The sequence below is a fragment of the Vanellus vanellus genome (assembly GCF_965231255.1).
Source record: "Vanellus vanellus genome assembly, chromosome: 25".
Classification (NCBI taxonomy): Eukaryota; Metazoa; Chordata; class Aves; order Charadriiformes; family Charadriidae; genus Vanellus; species Vanellus vanellus.
In genome coordinates this window covers 1,434,792-1,453,307 of record NC_138930.1, presented here as the reverse complement: position 1 = coordinate 1,453,307, position 18,516 = coordinate 1,434,792, and the positions used below count along the sequence as shown (strand labels likewise).

At 65.8% G+C, this 18,516-nt stretch overlaps 1 protein-coding gene across 3 annotated transcripts; it reads left to right on the top strand.

Moving 5' to 3' along the window:
• The first annotated feature begins 2,442 nt into the window (after positions 1–2,442).
• On the top strand, positions 2,443–14,708 carry ANO8 (anoctamin 8). Of its 3 annotated transcripts, none has more exons than XM_082495566.1 (18): positions 2,443–2,853; positions 5,653–5,763; positions 5,954–6,086; positions 6,162–6,300; positions 6,649–6,745; positions 7,122–7,238; positions 7,334–7,461; positions 7,675–7,857; positions 8,087–8,239; positions 8,332–8,458; positions 8,563–8,618; positions 8,714–8,788; positions 9,052–9,195; positions 9,579–10,235; positions 10,336–10,527; positions 10,607–10,738; positions 11,070–11,180; positions 11,310–14,708. In XM_082495566.1, the coding sequence occupies exons 1-18, from the start codon at positions 2,754–2,756 to the stop codon at positions 11,985–11,987; spliced, it is 3,333 nt and encodes a 1,110-aa protein (XP_082351692.1). In that variant the 5' UTR covers positions 2,443–2,753; the 3' UTR covers positions 11,988–14,708. The 3 variants fall into 3 exon arrangements, with proteins under 3 accessions (XP_082351692.1, XP_082351693.1, XP_082351691.1); XM_082495567.1 differs by having other exon boundaries at positions 2,444–2,853; positions 7,696–7,857; XM_082495565.1 differs by lacking the exon at positions 2,443–2,853 and having other exon boundaries at positions 5,347–5,763; positions 7,696–7,857.
• The last annotated feature ends 3,808 nt before the right edge of the window (positions 14,709–18,516 follow it).

The following is an 18,516-nucleotide window of genomic DNA, read 5'->3' as shown; positions in this document are numbered from 1 at the left end:
GACCCCTGGGCTGTGGGGTGGGGGTTCCCACAAGCCCCCCCCTGCCATGTGCGCTGGGGGGGGCGGGGGGGGCTGCTGCTGCCCACTGCTCCATGCGCCAGAGAAATTGTCCCCAAGCAGCGTCACCGTGCAGTACCCTCACCCCATCCCACTCCCTGTCCCGCTCCCCATCCCACTCCCCATCCCATTCCCCATCCCACTCCCTATCCTATTCCTTTTTCCCCTTCCCCATCCCATTCCCCATCCCCACTCCCCATTCCACTCCCCAACTCATTCCTTTTCCCCTCTCCCCATCCCATTCCCTGTCCCCCCTCTCCATCCCGCTCCCCATCCCATTCCCCATCCCATTCCTTGTTGCCCCTCCCCGTTCCATTCCCCATCCCTTTCCCCATCCCATTCCTTGTCGCCCCTCCCCGTTCCATTCCCCATCCCCATTCCCCATCCCATTTCTTGCCCCTCCTCCCTGTCCCATTCCCCGACCCACTCCCCATCCCATTCCTTTCCCCCCTCTCCATTCCGTTCCCTGTCCCCCCTCCCCATCCCATTTCCCATCCCACTCCCCATCCCTGCCCGGGACTGGGGGACCCCGTCCCTGTCCCCATCCCATCCCCTCCTGCTCAGGGCCCGAGGCTTGCCGGGGGGGGTTGGTTGGGGGGGTAAACCAGCCGCTGCCCTGGGGTTGGGGTGCGGGCAGTCAGGACAATGGGGTTCCCCCCCTTTTGGGGGCGATCTCCTCTCACGGTCCCCAAAATCTCAGCCCCGTTTGCAGCGGGTTTGGGTCGGCTGAGGCCTGGGGAGGGCTGCGGTGGCAGGCGGGGGGGGGACGGGGGGGACGGCCATGCAGACAAAGGCACTGGAGCAGGGAGGAGCGAGCAGCAGCATGGCCGGGAGGCAGGCAGGGATGGAAGCAGGGATGCAGGCAGGGGATGCAGGCAGGGATGGAAGCAGGGATGCAGGCAGGGATGCAGGCGGGGATGGAGGCAGGGATGCAGGCAGGGATGGAGGCAGGGATGGAGGCAGGGATGAGGGAATCCCCGGGATGCTGGAGACCCATCCATGTCGCCTCCTCTGCTAAATCCCTGCGGACACCCCTAACCCCCCCGAGCCCCCCCGTGCTCTGAGGACCAGGGGCGGGAGCCCAGAGGAGGAGCCGCAGCAGAGGGAGCATCGGCTCTGGGGGTGGGGGGGTGTCTCGGGGGGGCTTCGGGGTCCCCACACACACCACTCTGCAGCCCCCCGGTAACTGGTCAGCCCGCGCCCCCTCCCCACCCTGGGGTGCAGAAGCTTTTCCTTGTGCCCCCCCCTTCCCCTCCCTGCCCGGCAGCCGCGCCCCCCCCCGGGGGTCCCAGGGGGCTCTGGGGGGGGATGTGTCGGGCTCTGTTGGACCGGCGGGGGGGGAGGGGGGGCACCCCGTGCCCAGCCAATACAGGGACAGTGGCCAGGCCTGGCCTGGGCGACACGCCAGCCTGCCCCCCCCCTTGTCCCCCCCCTCCCAGCTGCTGCCACGCAGATGCCAGCGGAGGGGACGGCTCCTTGTGGCACCGTTCATCAGCGCTGGCACCCGGCCCCGGCCCCAAAATAGCCGCGGGAGTGCGCGGAGTTGGGGGGGGGGGGGGGGGAGAAGGACATGGCACAGGGTTGCCCCCCACCCCAATGCCCACACTGCTGGGGGGGCTCACGGGGTGCCCCGCCCGGGCTGCGCTGGGCCCCAGAACCCCCTGGATGGGGGGGGGGGCTGGGTTGGCGGTCCCCCCCGAGTGAGCCGGGCTGGGTTGGGGGGGGGGGTACCGAAAGGTCAGGGAGCGCAGCCCCGGTTGGGTTACCGGCCTGTCCCCCCCCCGCCCCGGGAGCTTCAGGGAACGGCCTGACCCGCGGGGGGGCACGGGGGGGGGAAGGGGGGGGGAGATGCGGGAAGAGGGGGGGGGAGATGCGGGGCAGCCCCGGGGCGGACAGGGTAGGGGGGGTTGGGGATATAGGGGACAGCCCGGGGCGGGGGGGGATGGATGCTGGGGACGTGGGGGGCAGTCCCGAGTGGAGGGGGGATGATGGGGATGTGGGACAGCGCCGCGGGGGTAGGGAGGGTGCCGGGGACGTGGGGGGCAGTCACGGAGGGAGTGATGCCGGGGACGTGGGGGGCAGTCCCGGGGTGGGGGGGGTGATGCCGGGGACGTGGGGGGCAGTCCCGAGTGGAGGGGGGATGCAGGGGACATTGGGGCAGTCACGGAGGGGGGGGGGGGGGGGGTGCTGTGGGAGTGGGGCAGCCCCGGGGGGAGTGATGCTGGGGATGGGGGGCAGTCCCGGGTGGAGGTGGGGGGGTGATGCCGGGGACGTGGGGGGCAGTCCCGGGTGGAGGGGTGATGCCGGGGACGTGGGGCACCCCCAGGAGGGGGGGCTGGGGCCGGGGCAGGGCCGGTAGCCGGGATGCTCCGTACCCCCCCCGCCCCGCCACCTCGGGGGGGAGCCGCCGCCCCGCTCCGCGCAGGACCACCCCACGGGGCGCGGCCGGACACGCGTGGCCGGTGCGACCGGCGCTGGGGAGACGGCGGCCGAGCAGACAATTAAAGGGGCCGAGAGCGCCGCGCTCCGCTCCGCTCCGCTCCGCCGCCTTTGTCCCTCCTCCCGCCCGCCGGCGGCGGCGGCGGCGGCTCGGGCGGCACCGGCGGCACCGGCCCCGAGCCCGGAGCCGCGGCGGGTCCCCCCCATGCACCGACCCCCCCCGCCGCCGCCGCCGAGCCGCCGCCGAGCCCCGCACCATGCCCGAACCGCCGGTGGTAACGCAAGACGGCGACCGGTCCCGGCGGGCCCCCGGTGGCGAAGAACGAACGGAACCGGCGGCCCCGACCGGCGTCCTGGGTAAGGCGGCACCGGGAGGGGATCGCTCCCCCACCGACCGGGGTCGGGTCGGGGCTGCGGGCGGCGGCTGCGGGGCGGGGGGGGGATGGAGGGGGGGGCAGCTCCCTGCGGCTCGATGCGGATGGCGGCGGGGCTCGGCCGGGATGCGGCTCCCCGGGGGATGCGGGGAGGGGGGGGCCGTGCCCCCGGTGGGGCTCTGAGCACCCCTCTGGAGTGCTCCGTGCACCCCCCAGGACAGCTCCGTGCCCCCCCCCCCCCCTCCCGTGTCCCCCCCAAGGGAAGGCTGTGGTCCTCCGGGGATCGGGGCTGTGCGTTCACCCCACCCGGGACTGGTCCGTTCCCCCCCCGGCGTGGGGTCCGCACACAGGTCTGTGTCCCCGAGGACATACCAGTGACCTCCCCAGCACCGGGTCTACGCACCCCCTATGTCACCTCCGGGCCATGCGGCACCCCCGGGAAGGTCCGTTTGCCACCCCCCGGGACAGGCCCATGGCCCCCCCAGACCAGCTCCGTGCCCCATGGGGCCAGGCTGGGGCAGAGTTGGGCAGCGGGTGCAGGAGGGGGACTTTGGGTCGGGGTCCCCAAGCTGGGGTCGGGGTCCCCCGACGTGGTCCTGGGGGCAGGTGACGTCCCCATGGCTGTGGCCGGGTTGGGGTCCCCCAGGACACGGCAGTGCAGGCAGGGCCTGCCGCCCGCCGCGCGCCCGAGCGGGACTCCTGCCTGCGGGAGGGTGACCCACTTTGTGTGTCCCCCCCCGGGACACGGCCGCCCGTGACAAGCAGCATCGCCATTCCCCCCCCCCCCCAACTGCCTCCTTCCCCAGCGGCCGCGGGCTCCGCTCGGTGGTGGGGCAGTGCCGTGCCCGTCCCCGGCACGCTGCAGCTCCCGTGACCTTATCCCGGAGAGCCAAGGTGAGCGGCACGGCCGCGGCGTGCCGGGGGGGAGCGGGTGGCCGTGGGGACAAGGGGGGACGCAGGGCTCGGGCGTGGGCTGGGATGCTGCAGGGCTCCATCCCCGCGCTCCGCCGGCGGACCCCGCGTGCCGGTTCAGTGATGGCACCGGGTGCCGGGAGGGGACTGGGGGCCGCTCTCGCTGGCAGCGGGATGGGAAGGACCCCATGGCCGGAGCGGGGTGAAGGCAGAGTCTGCCCCCCCCCAGGCTCAGCCAGGGTTGGGGGGGCAGGAGCGGCGTTGGAGACCCCTCTGCAGCTCACCCACGTCTTTTCCCTTGACCTTGGGTAGGAAAAACCCTCCTGCACCCGGAGCCGAGGCCTCGGGGTGGGCACCCACCTGCCGTCACCCCGGTTTGCCCGCTGCCTCCGCCGCTGCCCGGCCGTGCCCACCGGCTGAGCCCCCGCGGACCCCCCACCCCGCCGCCCCGCCGGGTTACGCCGCTCCCGGCAGGGCCTAAATAATTCAGGGTGGGTGAGCTCACGCTGCCGGCATCGGCGAGCTGCCCGGCGAGTGCGGCCCAGCCACCGCCGCCAGCACCGGCACCCCGGCAGCGCTGCGCCCGCGATAGGCGGGACGTGTCCCCGGGGTGCAGGACGGGTCCCGCTCCGGGGGTGGCAGGGCTGGCAGCCTGGCGCCGGCCCCGGCTTTCGCCCACGGTGCCAAGACAGGGCGGCCTTTCAGAGCCCGGCACCGCGGCCCCTTCTTGACAGCGGCTCAAGGCAATGAGTTTGTCGGGTCTCAGCCTGGCTGGCGGGGGGGGGGTGGGGGGGCTGCTCTGCTCCCCCTGCCCAGGGAGGTGCGGGGGTGCCCGGAGCCGGGGTGCATCCCCTGGGATGAGCTGCTGGAGCAGGTTTGGTGTTTCCTGTTTTTCGGGGCCAGCAGGTCCCGGTGTGAGCGACGTTTCCGGAACCCCGGGACCTTCCCAGCCCTGGGGCGGCCGGAGCGGCCATGACGTCCCCTGGGCATCCGTCCACCCGCCCCGTCCTGGCTCTGCCAGCCTGGCTTAGGAGGGGAAACTGAGGCAGGGAGGCGGCTGGGCACACTGCTGGCGTGGGGCAGGGAGAAACGGGGTCCCACGGGGGGTCTCACCCCAGCACCGTCAGGGAGCCTCATCCTGCCCTCTCTGCCAGCTCTGAGCATTTCGGGATGCGACTTGTCCCCGTCTGCCCCAGGAGGTGCAGTGGGGACACTGGGCACGGGGACGGCGTGTCCCCACGGCCTGGGCACCCTGCAGTAGGACAGGGACCATGTCCCTGCGCTGGCCCCCGCCGGGGGGTGACGAGGGGACCCTGGGGACCATCCCCATCCCGCCTCGCCGCGGCGGCGCGGGGCCTCCCCGAGTTTCCATGGAGACCGGCTGCTTTTTCACTCTCCCCATTTTTCCTGCGGTTTCCCATCTCCCGGAGCCGCGGCCCTGTTGGATCCCGGCCCCGCCGAGGGGCTGCGGGCGGAGGTGAGCGGTGGTGGGGGGCTGCAGGGGGGCACCCCAGGGCATCCCGCAGCAGCCAGCGCCCCAGGGGTGCCAGGACACGCCACCGGCTCCTCCCCAGCAGCTGTCGGGGCCTTTTTGGGCACCCTGAGCTGCCGAAGGAGAAACCTGAGCCGGGGCCAGCGTCGCCGCCAGCGGGGCCGTGACCTGCTGCCATGGCCACTGCTGGGGACGGCCACCGCGGGGGACATGCCGGGGGTCCCCGCACCCATCCCATGCGCTGGTGGCTGAGTCGTTGGTGCTTTGGGGTCCAATTCCCAGGGCTGTGGGTAGGGGGATGCCCTGTGGGGTCCTGTGGCCGCTCACCCCTCTCTCCCTCTCTCCCTCTCTCCCTCCCTCCCTCCCTCCCTCCGGCAGATAAGCTCTTTGGGAAGCGGCTGCTCCAGGCTGGGCGCTACATCATGTCCCACAAAGCCTGGATGAAGACGGTGCCCACGGAGAACTGCGATGTGCTCATGACCTTCCCGGGTAGGGGGATGCCCGGGGTACCCGGGGCACGCGCCGGGGCTGGCAGTGCCGGTGTGGGGCACCGGGGTGGGTGGCAGCGTGGGGTTGCAGTGGGGATGGGGGACGTGGGGAGAGATGAGGACCAGGGTGGGCTGTGGTGGGAGACGTGGACACCCCGGTGCCCGCTGTGGTGCTGAGCGGTGCCATCCAGACACCACCGACGACCACACGCTGCTCTGGCTCCTGAACCACATCCGCCTCGGCATCCCCGAGCTCATCGTCCAGGTCCGGCACCACAAGCACACCCGCGTCTATGCCTTCTTTGTCACCGCCACCTACGAGAGGTAGGGTCCCGGCCGCGTCCCCAGCCCCCGCCGTGGCCCCTGCCATGGCCCCAGCTGCGCCCCCTCTCCCCGCAGTTTGCTGCGTGGGGCCGATGAGATCGGGCTGCGAAAGCCGGTGAAAGCCGAATTCGGTGGAGGCATGCGGAGCTTCTCCTGCGAGGAGGATTACATCTACGAGAACATCGAGAACGAGCTTTACTTCTTCACCTCTCAGGTGGGATGCGGAGGGGTGAGGGACGCGGGGCAGGGCTGCGGGGATGCAGGGATGCTGGGATGCAGGGATGCTGGGCAAGGATGCAGGGATGCAGGGATGTGGGGTGTATGGCAGGGATGCAGAGACATGGGGCAGAGAAGGCGGGTCCTCTCCCCCTCCCCAGGTGAGGAGGGGCATCAGGGAGCCCCAGCCCAGCTGGGGACCAATGGAGCTGTACCCCAAACTGGGGACAAGGTGGGTCCGGGGAGGGGAGAGGGCAGGGGCTGGGGACGGAGTGTGGCGGTAGCGGGGCCAGGGGCTGGGCAGTGGGACCGTCGCCCGGGGCTCAACCCCGCTGCGGTGCCGCAGGAACGGCAAAACATCATCAGGTACTGGCTGGAGAACCTGCGGGCCAAGCAGGGCGAGTCGCTGCACAACATCCACTTCCTCGAGGGGCAGCCCATCAGTGAGTACGGCACGGCACGGCACGGCACGGCACGGCACGGCACCGCCACCCCGCTGCCCCGCTCCCTCTGCCCAGCCATGGGAGCCCTGGAGGGCACAAGCCCAGCGAGGGTCCCCTGTCACCCCGTGTCCCCATCCCCGGGGCTGTGTGCCGGACGGGGTGGGGGGTGCGCGGTGGCCGTGCCGTGCTGTGGTTGGGCACAGAGCCCTGACGTGCCATGGTCACCCCAAACCCATCGTCCCCATTGCCCCTGCCCCAAACCCCGCCATGCCGGGGCCATCTGGGGACACGCATGGGGGGGGTGGTGGTGGGGGGCGCCGGGGCGGGCTGGCAGTGTCCCCGCAGCCCGTCCCTCACCCCGTGCCCCGCGGCGCAGTCCCGGAGCTGGCGGCCCGCGGCGTCATCCAGCAGGTCTTCCCGCTGCACGAGCAGAGGATCCTCAAGCGGCTGATGAAGTCCTGGGTGCAGGCGGTCTGCGAAGCCCAGCCGCTCGGTAAGGCACCCGGGGGGGCTACATGGGGGGGGGGTGGGGGGTGGGGGGTGTCCTGGCAGTCCCAGCCATGCTCATGCCCCCTTCGGGCCCCACAGATGAGATCTGCGACTACTTTGGGGTGAAAATCGCCATGTACTTCGCCTGGTTGGGCTTCTACACCTCGGCCATGGTGTACCCCGCCGTCTTCGGCTCCATCCTCTACACCTTCACCGAGAGTGACCAGGTGAGAGGGGTCGGGAAATGGGATAAATCCCCACATTTGGGGGTCGTGTGGGGGTTTCTCTCCCTCCTCGCTCTGGGCTTTCCCTACGATGCTTTAATGCTGTAATTGCTGCTGAGCTGGGAGGATCCCAACCCATGGTGGCGGGGCCGGGGCGGCACCATGCGGCTCCCCAGGGAGGGTGTTGGGGACGGGAGGGGACCGACTCCGGTGCAGTTGGTGCCCTCCGTCCCGCAGACCAGCCAGGACATCTGCTGCGTGGTCTTCGCCATCTTCAACGTCATCTGGTCCACCCTCTTCCTCGAGGAGTGGAAGCGCCGCGGGGCCGAGTTCGCCTACAAGTGGGGGACGTTGGACACCCCGGCCGAGTCCATCGAGGAACCCCGGCCCCAGTTCAGGGTGAGCCCCGGGGGGGTCCCTGGGGCTGGGGTCCGGCTGAACCCCCCTCTGACCCCAACGAGCCACCCAGGCTCAGTGCAGAGAACTGGCACCTTCGTGACACCCCCAACCTCAACCCCCCCCCGAGCGGGTCTGCGCTGGGTCCCACCATCGCTGGGGGGATGCCGTGGGGCTCCCCGCCGTGGGGAGGGTCACACCGCCGCCACCCCCCCACCCCCCTTCCCATTAGGGCATTAAGAGAATCAGCCCCGTGACCAGCGCGGAGGAATTTTACTACCCGCCGTGGAAGCGCCTGCTCTTCCAGTGCCTGGTCAGCCTCCCCGTCTGCCTCGCCTGCCTCTCCCTCGTCTTCCTCCTCATGCTGGGCTGCTTCCAGCTCCAGGTGGGTCCTCGTCCCATCTGCCCCGGGCTGCCAGACCTCCCCCCCCCCCCCTCCCACCCCCCCCGACACTGACCCCATCCCCGTCCCCGCAGGAGTTTGTGCTGAGCATCCAGGAGCTGCCCCGCATCATCCGTTTCCTCCCCAAAATCGTCCTGGCCGTCATCGTCACCGCCTGCGACGAGGTTTACAAGAAGATCGCGTACTGGCTGAACGATATGGGTGCGTGGGGGCGGCACCCGGGGGTGCTCCCGGCCAGGCTGGGTGCTGGGACCCCCCCCGACCCCCCCCTCATCCCCCCCCCCCCCCCATCCTCTGCTTTGCAGAGAACTACCGCCTGCAGAGTGCCTACGAGAAACACCTCATCATCAAAATCGTCCTGGTGAGGGGGGGGCCGGAGGGGCCGGGGGGGGTGTCCCGGTGGCCGCTCCGCGCTCACCCCCCACCCCCTCACCCCCCCCCATCCTTCTCCCACAGTTTCAGTTTGTAAATTCATACCTGAGTCTTTTCTACATCGGTTTCTACCTCAAAGACATGGAGCGGCTGAAGGAGGTGAGGGGCTGTGCCCGGGGGGCGGTGGGGCCGGCCTGAGCCCCCCCCCGGCGTCGCCCGGACGGACAGATGGATGTCCTCGACCTCCCCCCACCCAACACACACACACCTTCCGCCTTCCCCCCCCGTGCCCACCCGGGGGGCCGGTGTCCCCCCCCGCGTGTCCCCGCCGCGGTCCCTGGCTGCTGCGCTCCCCATCTCCTGCTGCCGCTCACGGTGTCTCTCTGTCTGTCTGTCTGTCTGTTCTTCTGTCCCTTCCACAGCTCCTGCTCATCTTCTCTCTCTCCCAAAGCCTCGTGCGTCAGCTCAAAGAGGCTCTCCTTCCCTTCATCCTCCTCCACCTCCACCTCTCTCTCATCTTCTTTAAGGGCCTCCTGGGCTTTTGCTGGAGACTGGGAGTATCTAAAGTAGGAGCGGGGAGGGAGGGGGGGGACCGGGCAGCCCCCCACCCCTCGCACCCCACCCCGGGACCCCCGCTGCCCCCGGGAGGGACGCAGGTGCCCCCAGCCAGCGGTGGCACACACCACCCCAGCACCGCTGAGGTCCCATCCCATCCGTTGTCACCAATTGGGGGGATGGTGGTGGTGGTGGTGTCACAGGAGTGGGGGGACACGGGGTTTGGGTGTCCCACTCCACCAGCACGACGGCGGGGAGGAGCAGGGACACCCCCCACCCCGTCCCCCGGGGGGGCAGGCGATGGGGATGGAGGGACACGCAGCCCCCTCCCCAGGAGCTGCGTCCCCCCCACCCCACCCCGGGTGACAGCGTGCGCCCCGTGTCCCCCGCACAGATGCTGGCCACGCTGCTCATCACCCGCCAGTTCCTGCAGAACGTCAGGGAGGTGTCGCAGCCCCACCTGTACCGGCGGCTGCGCCGGGGGGACCTCAACCTCCGCAGCCTCCGCCAGCTCGCCCACGCCGTCCTCCGCCTGCTCGCCTCCCACCGCCGCCCCCCGGCCCCCCCCGAGGGGCTGCGCGGAGAGAAGAAGTGTCTGAACGGGGGTTGCGGGGTGCCGGAGGAAGAGGAGGAGGAGGAAGAGCGGCGGGAGTCGGATTCGGAGGAGGAGAGCGCCCTGGATTGCGGGTTGAAGCTGAAGAAGGTGAGCTTCATCGAGAAGGCGGAGCGGCGCGGCGGGGAGCCCGGCGGCCCCGAGGACGAGAGCTTCCTGGAGGAGGGCAGCCCCACCATGGTGGAGAAGGGCATGGACCCCGCGTCCGTCTTCGAGCTGTGTGAGGATGAGGAGGAGGTCGAAGGTCCCCCCGGCAGCCCGGTGAAGGTGGCGGAGCCGGCGGTGGTCCCGCGGGCCGGCCGGAGGAGGCGGGAGGAGGAGGAAGGTGAGGAAGAAGGGCGGAAGCGCAACCGGGCATCGTGGATCGACCCGCCGGAGGAGGACTACTCCACGCAGCTGACGCAGGCGGAGGTGGAGAGCTGCATGAAGAAGTACGAGGTGAGCAGCTCCGGGGGGGTCCCGGGGGCTGGTGGGGTGCGGTGCACCCCCCTCCCCAGCCCCGCTGCAATGTGCTCTTCCTCCTCCTCTTCCTCCCCAGGACACCTTCCAGGACTATCAGGAGATGTTCATCCAGTTCGGCTACGTGGTGCTCTTCTCCTCCGCCTTCCCCCTGGCCGCCATGTGCGCCCTGGTGAACAACGTCATCGAGATCCGGAGCGACGCCTTCAAGCTGTGCACGGGGCTCCAGCGTCCCTTCGGCCAGCGGGTCGAGAGCATCGGGCAGTGGCAGGTGGGCTGGGGGGCGGTGGGGGGCCCGGCGGGGGGCCCGGCTGGCCGGGGGCTCATCCCCAGCTCCGTCGCTCTTGCAGAAGGTGATGGAGGCCATGGGCGTCCTGGCCATCGTGGTCAACTGCTACCTGATCGCCCAGTGCGGGCAGCTCCAGCGCCTCTTCCCCTGGCTCAGCCCCGAGGGAGCCATCATCTCCGTGGTGGTGCTGGAGGTACGGTGCTCACCCCGGGGGCTTGCACCCCCCGCCCATCTGTTATTGTAGGGTCTCCCGGTGCCTGACACGGTGTTGTCTTGGCTCAGACAGCCCTTCCCCTCCACGGATGGAGTCTCTCAACCCTCTGCTGCAACCCCGGGCAGCGCCCTGCAGGCAGTGGGCAATGTGATGGGGGCACAGAACCCCCCCCCGGAGTGTTATTGTAGGGTCTCTCTGGTCCCCCATCCCTTGCGGGATGAATTTCGGGAGGGGGTGACGGTGCCCACGGGGTTGGGATGAGGATGCTCAGCCGGACCCATGTGCCCCCCCCCCCCCCCCCCCCCAACAGCACTTCGCCCTGTTCCTGAAGTACATCATCCAAGTGGCCATCCCCGACATCCCCGCCTGGGTGGCCGAGGAGATGGCCAAGCTGGAGTACCAGCGCCGCGAGGCCTTCAAGGTAGGCGATGCCGGGGTGGGACCCTCCTGGGGGCCGAGCGTGGAGCCGGGACGCCCCATCCCCGGGACCGCTGGGCTCCCCGGGGTGTCCCCGAGGCGTCCCCGGAGCTGACGGGCTCCCCGTTGACAGAAGCACGAGCGGCAGGCGCAGCACCACTTCCAGCAGCAGCAGCGGCGCAAGCGGGAGGAGGAGGAGCGGCAGCGGCACGCCGAGTACCAAGCCCGCAAGGAGCGCGAGTCCAGCCGCGACGAGGCCAAGCCCGAGGCCGCCGGGCAGGACCCGGCCCACGAGAAGAGCCAGAGCAAAGGGAAAGGCTCTGGGGGTTCCTCGCACGGCTCCGACAAGCCCAAGCGACCCAGCTCCCTCCTGGCCACCAACAACGTGATGAAGCTGAAGCAGATCATCCCTTTGCAGGGCAAGTTCCTCTCCGGGGGGGCCGGGGCCGGCAGCACGGCCACCGCCAGGTCCCCCCAGTCCCCCACCGGCAGCGAGAACAAGCTCCCCGGCTTCCTCAGCTTCAAGTTCCTGAAATCCCCCGAGACTAAGCGGGACGGGGGGACCGAGAAGGTCCAGTCGCCCACCAAGCCATTCAATCCCGGCAAGCTCTTCAACTTCGGCAAGTCCGAAGGGGCCGGGGGCAACGGCACCGCGGCCACCGCCTCCCCCCAGCCCCGACCTGGCCCTTCGGCGGACACGGGCGAGCGGCCGGTCCCCAGCAAGTCCCATCTCAACGGGGCACCGGAGGAGGGTGGCCGAGAGGAGCCGGAGAGCCGGGCGGAGGAGGAGAGCGGGGGCTATAAACTCTAACCGGACTTTTTGGGGGAGCGGGAGCGAGCGGGGCTGCCCGCTCCCCTCTCCAGGCAGCCGTGGACATCGTCACCCTCTCGCCTCCCCCTCGCCGTCCCCCGCCGCGGGGAGCGCAGGGCTGGGCTGAGCCCGCCGGGTGCCAGCGCTGGCCCCTCGCTCTGCACCGTCCCCCTCTGCTGCGTCCCCTCGCGTCCCTCCAGCCCCCTCCGCTGGGACCCGCCGCATGGGACTCCGGGCATCCGGCCGCATCCTGCACCAAGGGCACCGGAGCAAAGCCCCGTCGGCGCGAGCAGCAGCGGGGGCTGGCCGCGGCCTCGGATGGAGCATCCCGACAGGTTTCCCTCCTGCGCCGCTCCGCACGCTCACGGGTGGGAGATGTCCCGGTCCGGCTCCGTGCCACAAGCGCAGGGTCCCTGCCGCCGGCGCCCCGAGGAGTCGGCAGAAGGAGATGCCGCGGTCCTGCCTGAGGAGACAGAGGGGAGCTCGGTGCTGCCAGACCCACCATGGACCAGCCCGCCGGGCACCGCATCTCCGATCATGGAGCGGCGGCGAGAGGAGCCCGATTCACCCGTGCCTACAGCCCCCGCCGTACAGCCATCGCCCGGGGTCCCGCCAGCACCGGGGCCGTGCCCTGCTCCGTCCCGCTCCCGGCAGCCTCCGCGTGGATTCCTTCCCAGCACCGGGACATTTTCCTGCCCGAAGCCCGGACGGCCGGGAGGGAGGGGGGTGAGCGGCGAGCGTCAGCCACCTGGATTCCCATGCATGGGCAGCATTTCTTGCACTAAAACCGAAACAAAACCCAACGCAAGCGACTCTCTCTCTCCCCTTCTTCGTCCGAGGGCTCAAAGCGGCGGAGGCGAGAGCTGGCACCGGCGCCGCGGTCGGCAGAGCCCGGCCAGGTGTGGGCAACGTCCCCAGCGACTGCAACGCGAGCCGGGACGATCCCTTCCCCTCTCCGCTTTCTTATTTCGTGGAATTATTTCGCAATAAGGCACACGCTGGAGCCCAGGAGAAGGACCGGGGTTTGGGGAGGGGAGGGGAGGGGAGGGGGGGGGAAAGGCGAGCTCTGCGCAAGGGCAGGGTGGGGGGGTGGGAGCAGCTTCGCTTCTGCCGGGGGGGCGAAGGTTTTGCCATCGCTGGGTCTAGTCTTAGTGCTTTAACAGCCGCCGTCCTCGCTCCGGCTGCGCGGGGAAGGGGGCTGCGACGCGGCTGCTCCTCGCTTTGCAGCGGCTCTGCTGGGTGCTGCTTCGCTTTCGGGGCCGGGAGGGGGCGGTGGCACCCCAACACGGTGCCCACGGGTGACATCCAGCCCTGCCACCTCCCTCCTGCCACCGCTCGCCACCAGCTCTGCTCTCTGCCCGCCAGCCACCCACCATTTCCAAAGCAAGCAGGGGAGAGGCAGCGGGGGGGGACTGCCGGGAGCTGGGGGGGACCCCCGGGCGGCCGCCCCATCACTGTGCCTGGTCCAGGCCCGGGTGGTCACACGGGGTCTGCGCACCCCTCTCTCCCCAAGGCCTGGGCTGTAGAAAACGTCAGGTTGTTTTTTTCCCCACCTCCCGCCGCCTCCTTCCACACATCATGTAATTTTATTTTTTTTTTCCGGTCTTTGAATCAAGCCATTCTGTACAGCAATAAGGGCAGGAGAGGGCGAAGGGCTCCCGCTGCCTGCGCGGGGGCCGAGGCGCTGCCGATGGTCCAGCGCGGGCAGGGAGATGCTCTCCCTTGCCGGGGGGGGCTCCCTGCGCTGCAGCGGGGACAAGACCCCCCCCATCAGCTGGGGACAGTCCCCGGGACAGCAGGGCCAGCACTGGCTCCCCGCGGGGATCGGGCAGAGCCCTCCCCGGGGCATACGGAGCCGCTGGTGTCCCCCCCTCGCCCTGCCCACACCAGCCGTGCCCGCGCCGGGGCACGAGGAGAGATGCGGGAGAGATTTCTGGGCCGAGGCCAGGGAAAAAGGGAGCACCGGGCTCCGCGGCGCTGGGAAACTGGAGCACACGGGTCCTGGGAAACACAGCGAGACCAGGGCCATGCCCCGGAGTGGGAGCAGCAGCGTGTTATATGATGGCAGGAGAAAAGACCCCGGGGCCACCAGGTAACCCAAACCACCCCCCCCCGCCTCGGCTTGGCACCCCTGCCGCAGCACTGCCCGGCCCCCCGGGCTCACCTCGACGCCTGCCTGCCCTGCCCGCCCTGCCTGCACCCCGAGACGCGGCAGGCAGAGGCGCAGAGCGCTCTCCCTTTCTCCGTTTCATTTCGTTTCTCTGCTTGGGTTTGGCTGGTCGGGGTCAGCTCTCATCTCTGCCACTCCAACACTCGCTGGTCTTCAAGGGAGTTGTTTTGGTTTTGTTTTTTGGTTTTTTTTTTTAATCCCATTTCCCTCCAGAGAGTAACAGTCCCGGTACCATCTATTCCTGCACCACCCGCCCGAGGAGAGGGCAGGGTCCCGCTGCTGCCAGGACCCCGCGGTCCGGGGCATTTTTAAACATTTCTCTATCCAAAATATTTCTACAAGCAGCCGCCTGTCTGATAGCTCACTCTTCCGGGCAGTTACTGTACAAAGGAGGGAAGAGTTAGGTTGTTTTGTTTTAATTTTTTTCCCTTGCTGTGTTTTATTTCTTTGGAAAATTAAAAGAAATGAAGGGGGTTATTTATTTCTTTTTAATTTATTTTGTCATATTTTTGTAAAACCTGCAGAAATGCAATAAAAATATATTTCAACAAGCCTGAGGCGTGGGGGTAAGTTATTGCCCGCGCAGCACATCTGCTCAGGGGATGAGGCTCAGGTCTCCTGTCCCTGGGGGAAGGTGGAGGGGACATTAGGGACACTGTCACCCTTCACGGCCCTCTAACACAGGGCAAAGCTCCGAGACAGCGACACAAGGACAAGCCCCACCAGTGCGGTTCGATGCCAAGCGCCCTCCGGCAGCCACACCGCCGCTCTCGCGCGTATTGTCGGGTAGAGGAAGAAAGAAGAAAGTTATGATCCTCTAAATTCTGCAAATTTATTTATACACAGTATCAAACATGGAATACTTTAAAAATAAATGCGAAAAAATCCAAACGGCCGCGACATTCGACTAACAGTGTATTTACAGTCACTCCACAAGGGCAGCCCTTCCGCCAACACGCAGCTTTCAGGAAAGCCCACCTTCTCCCAGCCCCACAAGACAGTATTTTCACAAAAGGGGAAAATTCAAGTTGCAAAGACAGGTTAGAAATAACACAGACTCACAAGCTCAACACTGCGTTGCAAAAACCAGCCCAGGATTGCGTGTGCTGAACGGACCGGAGGAGTTAAAAGCAGTTGCGGACGACACAAAACTCGGAGCCGCTCTCAGACACTCAGCTGTGATGTGCGACGGGCCAAGGACGGGGTGGTTTAACTAAAAATACCCAATAAAGCTTGTTAATGGCACACCGTGCGCTGATTAATAAGAAATGAATGCGTTTGGAAATCGGCACAACTGTAGCAGGGACAACGCGGTGACTCAGCTCCGACCATCCGTTCGGATCTCGGGCTATTTCTTACAGTAAGCGATTAGTCACCCCACGGCCACGTCCCCGCGAGCCATCGCTGAGGAACAAACCAGACAGCAAGTCCCGCTCTCCGCCACCTCGACGCTCCCCAGCCCCTCGCCCCTTTCCGCACTCACACCTACGCGCCGCTCGTCAAGGCAGGGGAGAGTATCTGACCTGTTGGTCCGTCCAATACCGTCTCTTAAAAAAAAAAAAGAAATAAAAGCACTGCGTGTGTTTAAGAGCAACACCCCGGGGACTACAGCTCCGGGAGTCACCACAGAGCGAAGAGGGACGAGTCATCCTGGGGATGTTTATGGAGCTGGTAGCAACGAGGCAAAGTGAAACGCCACTGCTGGCCAAACAAAGTTTGCTTCCTTCGCGAAGGCGAGGAAATTAAAAGCGGAATTATAGCACAAAAAGCACAAGTTACCATCCTCCTTGTGCACAAGGCAGCTGTAGGGCAGCTTTGCTTTCCTACGGGGCCAGAGAGTGGGGCTGTCTCTCGCCTCCGAATGCCGCCGAGGAGTCGGTTAGGGGAAGGCGCGGGAGAGCGGCCGAGGACCTGCGGAAAGCCTTGTCTGCGACTGCAGCGGCCAACGCTGGCCCACAGGCGTGCCCGCTCGCCCCCGCGTCACCCCACCGCTCGCATTTAAAAAAAAAAAAAAATCCCAATTTGAAATAGGGTCAAGTTTTAACAGTGCGGCCCTTTGATCTTTGCCAGCTCAATACTTACTTTCAGGTTTAAATCGGTAAAACTTGGAAGTCTTTACCACAAAGGTTAAAGCCACCCAGACTCCTCAAAAAGCGTTAAGACTGCCAATAAGACTTATTTTTAATTCCTAGAACAATCCAATTCTAAAATCACACACGTAGGGAGCCTTAGTTCTTCAGATTTGAGGACACACTAGGAAAGTTTTGCCTTTAAAACCAGAATCTCAGCATTAAAGAGGATTTGAAAGCTGGCGTTTCGTTCCCTTGTTTCAGCTACAAAGATGTTCTTCCCTGCGGGCCAGCTTCAGCCCTTCCAATACCTAGAAGATGGTTGGCTTTTTTCCCCAATAGTTAAAAAAAGATGAGGTTTTAGAAGTCCCATCTCCTCCCTGACATTAAACTCTCAAGACGACACGCATCTTTTATATAAAAAACATAAAACCCAGCTGCCAGCGCACGCGTCTCAGGACGAGCTCTGCAAGCCGTCGCTGTGACAGCGGGGCACTCAGCGTAGGCTGGACACAGCCATTAGCCCCATACGTAAGCTGTCAACTGGCATAGCCGGTCCACCTGGAAAGCCTGCTGACTCAGCCTTTTTTGGTGATCGCTAGCCGCAAACATCCCAGGTCAGCTGTTAGACGAGACTCCGGGGCTGTGCTCTCCGCTGTCAGAGCATGAACCAGCAGCAGAGAAGCCCGAAAGCGCCGTCAGCGCGGCATGAAGGTCAGTCTGCGCTTAACCAAAGCCATGATGCAATACCCCCTTCTGGGCACAGCGGCCAGCACATCCTCCGCACCGCTCCCAAAAATACCCTCCGCTGCTCCCAGGTAAAGGCAACCCCCTCTTCTTTAAAGAAAAGGATTTCCCACTCTGTCACACGTCTAAAAATATAAGAACAAAACCCGACACGGAGAGAGATCAGCTGGAACCCCTCTGGTCCCGGTCAGTGTGTCGCAGAATTCCTCTGCTGCCAGGCTGACATCGCTAATCCAGGAAAACAAATTAGTTTTCTTATTACAGACATGCAGGTCTTTTCAAGAAATCTTAAAAAAAATGAAGTTAGTGGTATACAAACAAGCTGGGAAACGGTAAGTAGGAACACAGCTGATAGCTGCAGTGTCGGAAAAAAAAAATCGAAGACTCCTGCTTAGTCTTTGCCCTTTTGGCCAGCGTCAAGCAGCTCACCAAAAAATAAAGCTTTGGGGTTACGCCTGTTATAACTACCTAGTGTAGAGTGAAAATTTTAAGATTATTGTCCAGCATGTTCAAAATTTGCCTCACAAGGAAACAGTCCAAACACCGACAACGGAACTGCTGCATAAGGCACGCACCGGAGAGGGAAACCCACCCATTTTCCAGCCCATCCTACTCCGAAGCCAACTTTGCAGCCTTCCCACGCGGAGCCGTCACTCCAACCCCAAACAACCGTGCGCACGTGGAGTTTACTGACAGCTCGGCAGGTTTACCAGGGCGACAGAAAACAGCATTCGGGTGAAGCGAGTCCTTTGGATTCAGCACAACCCGGCTCAGCAACCAGTTCCCAACAGTCACTGGGACGCGTATCCCAGACACGCAAACCAGTACACTGCTGGTGCTTCACGTCTTGCCAAGGCTAAGGAAACAAGTCCTTTTTTTTTTTTTAAAAAAAAAAAAAAAAAAAAATCACATCTAACATATCTAAATAATTCTAAAAGCCTGTCTTCTTACAGTGAAATACATCTAAATGCATCCTCTTAGTGAAGTGCGTCTGAAAACTTCTGCCCACCGTAAATACTCCTGCGGTAAAGAGTTTAAACCCACGACAGCCGCGGTCCGTGCCGAGTCGCGGGCTCAGGCGCGCGGGGAGCCGAGCAGCTCCCTTCCTCCCCTCCCTCCTGGATCTCCTGCCGCTCCTGCTGCTGTTCTTCGTAGCACAATCTGGTTTCAGGGCTTGTCAAAAACAAACTCCATAAGCTTTGCTAACACTCCTCCACAGCTTGCCAGCTCCGTACAAAAACAAACCTTCCGGCTACAGGTTCCTGCTGCATTTTTGCACTTCCCGGTGTTTACGGGTCGGGGGGGACCCCGGGAGGTCGCCTCCAGCCCCCTGCTCGAACACGGGCCATACCGAACGCAGAGCGGGTCGCTCAGGGCACCGTTCGTTAGGATCTCCAAAAACCTCCAAGGACAGAAACAGGAAACACCTTGAAAGCTGAACGTGCCAACGTTACCTGACTGAACATACTCTGACAAAATAAACTGACCCAGCAGACTTCAGGAGTCAACCGTCAACGCAAACAATTAACACCAACTTTGCTGC

Excerpts from the sequence above, each read along its gene's own strand:
- ANO8 (XM_082495565.1), top strand. The coding sequence starts at position 5,451 with ATGGCCACTGCTGGGGACGGCCACCGCGGGGGACATGCCGGGGGTCCC. Across the intron at positions 5,764-5,953 it reads TGTGCTCATGACCTTCCCGG|ACACCACCGACGACCACACG; the intron begins GTAGGGGGATGC and ends GGTGCCATCCAG. Across the intron at positions 7,239-7,333 it reads CTGCGAAGCCCAGCCGCTCG|ATGAGATCTGCGACTACTTT; the intron begins GTAAGGCACCCG and ends CGGGCCCCACAG.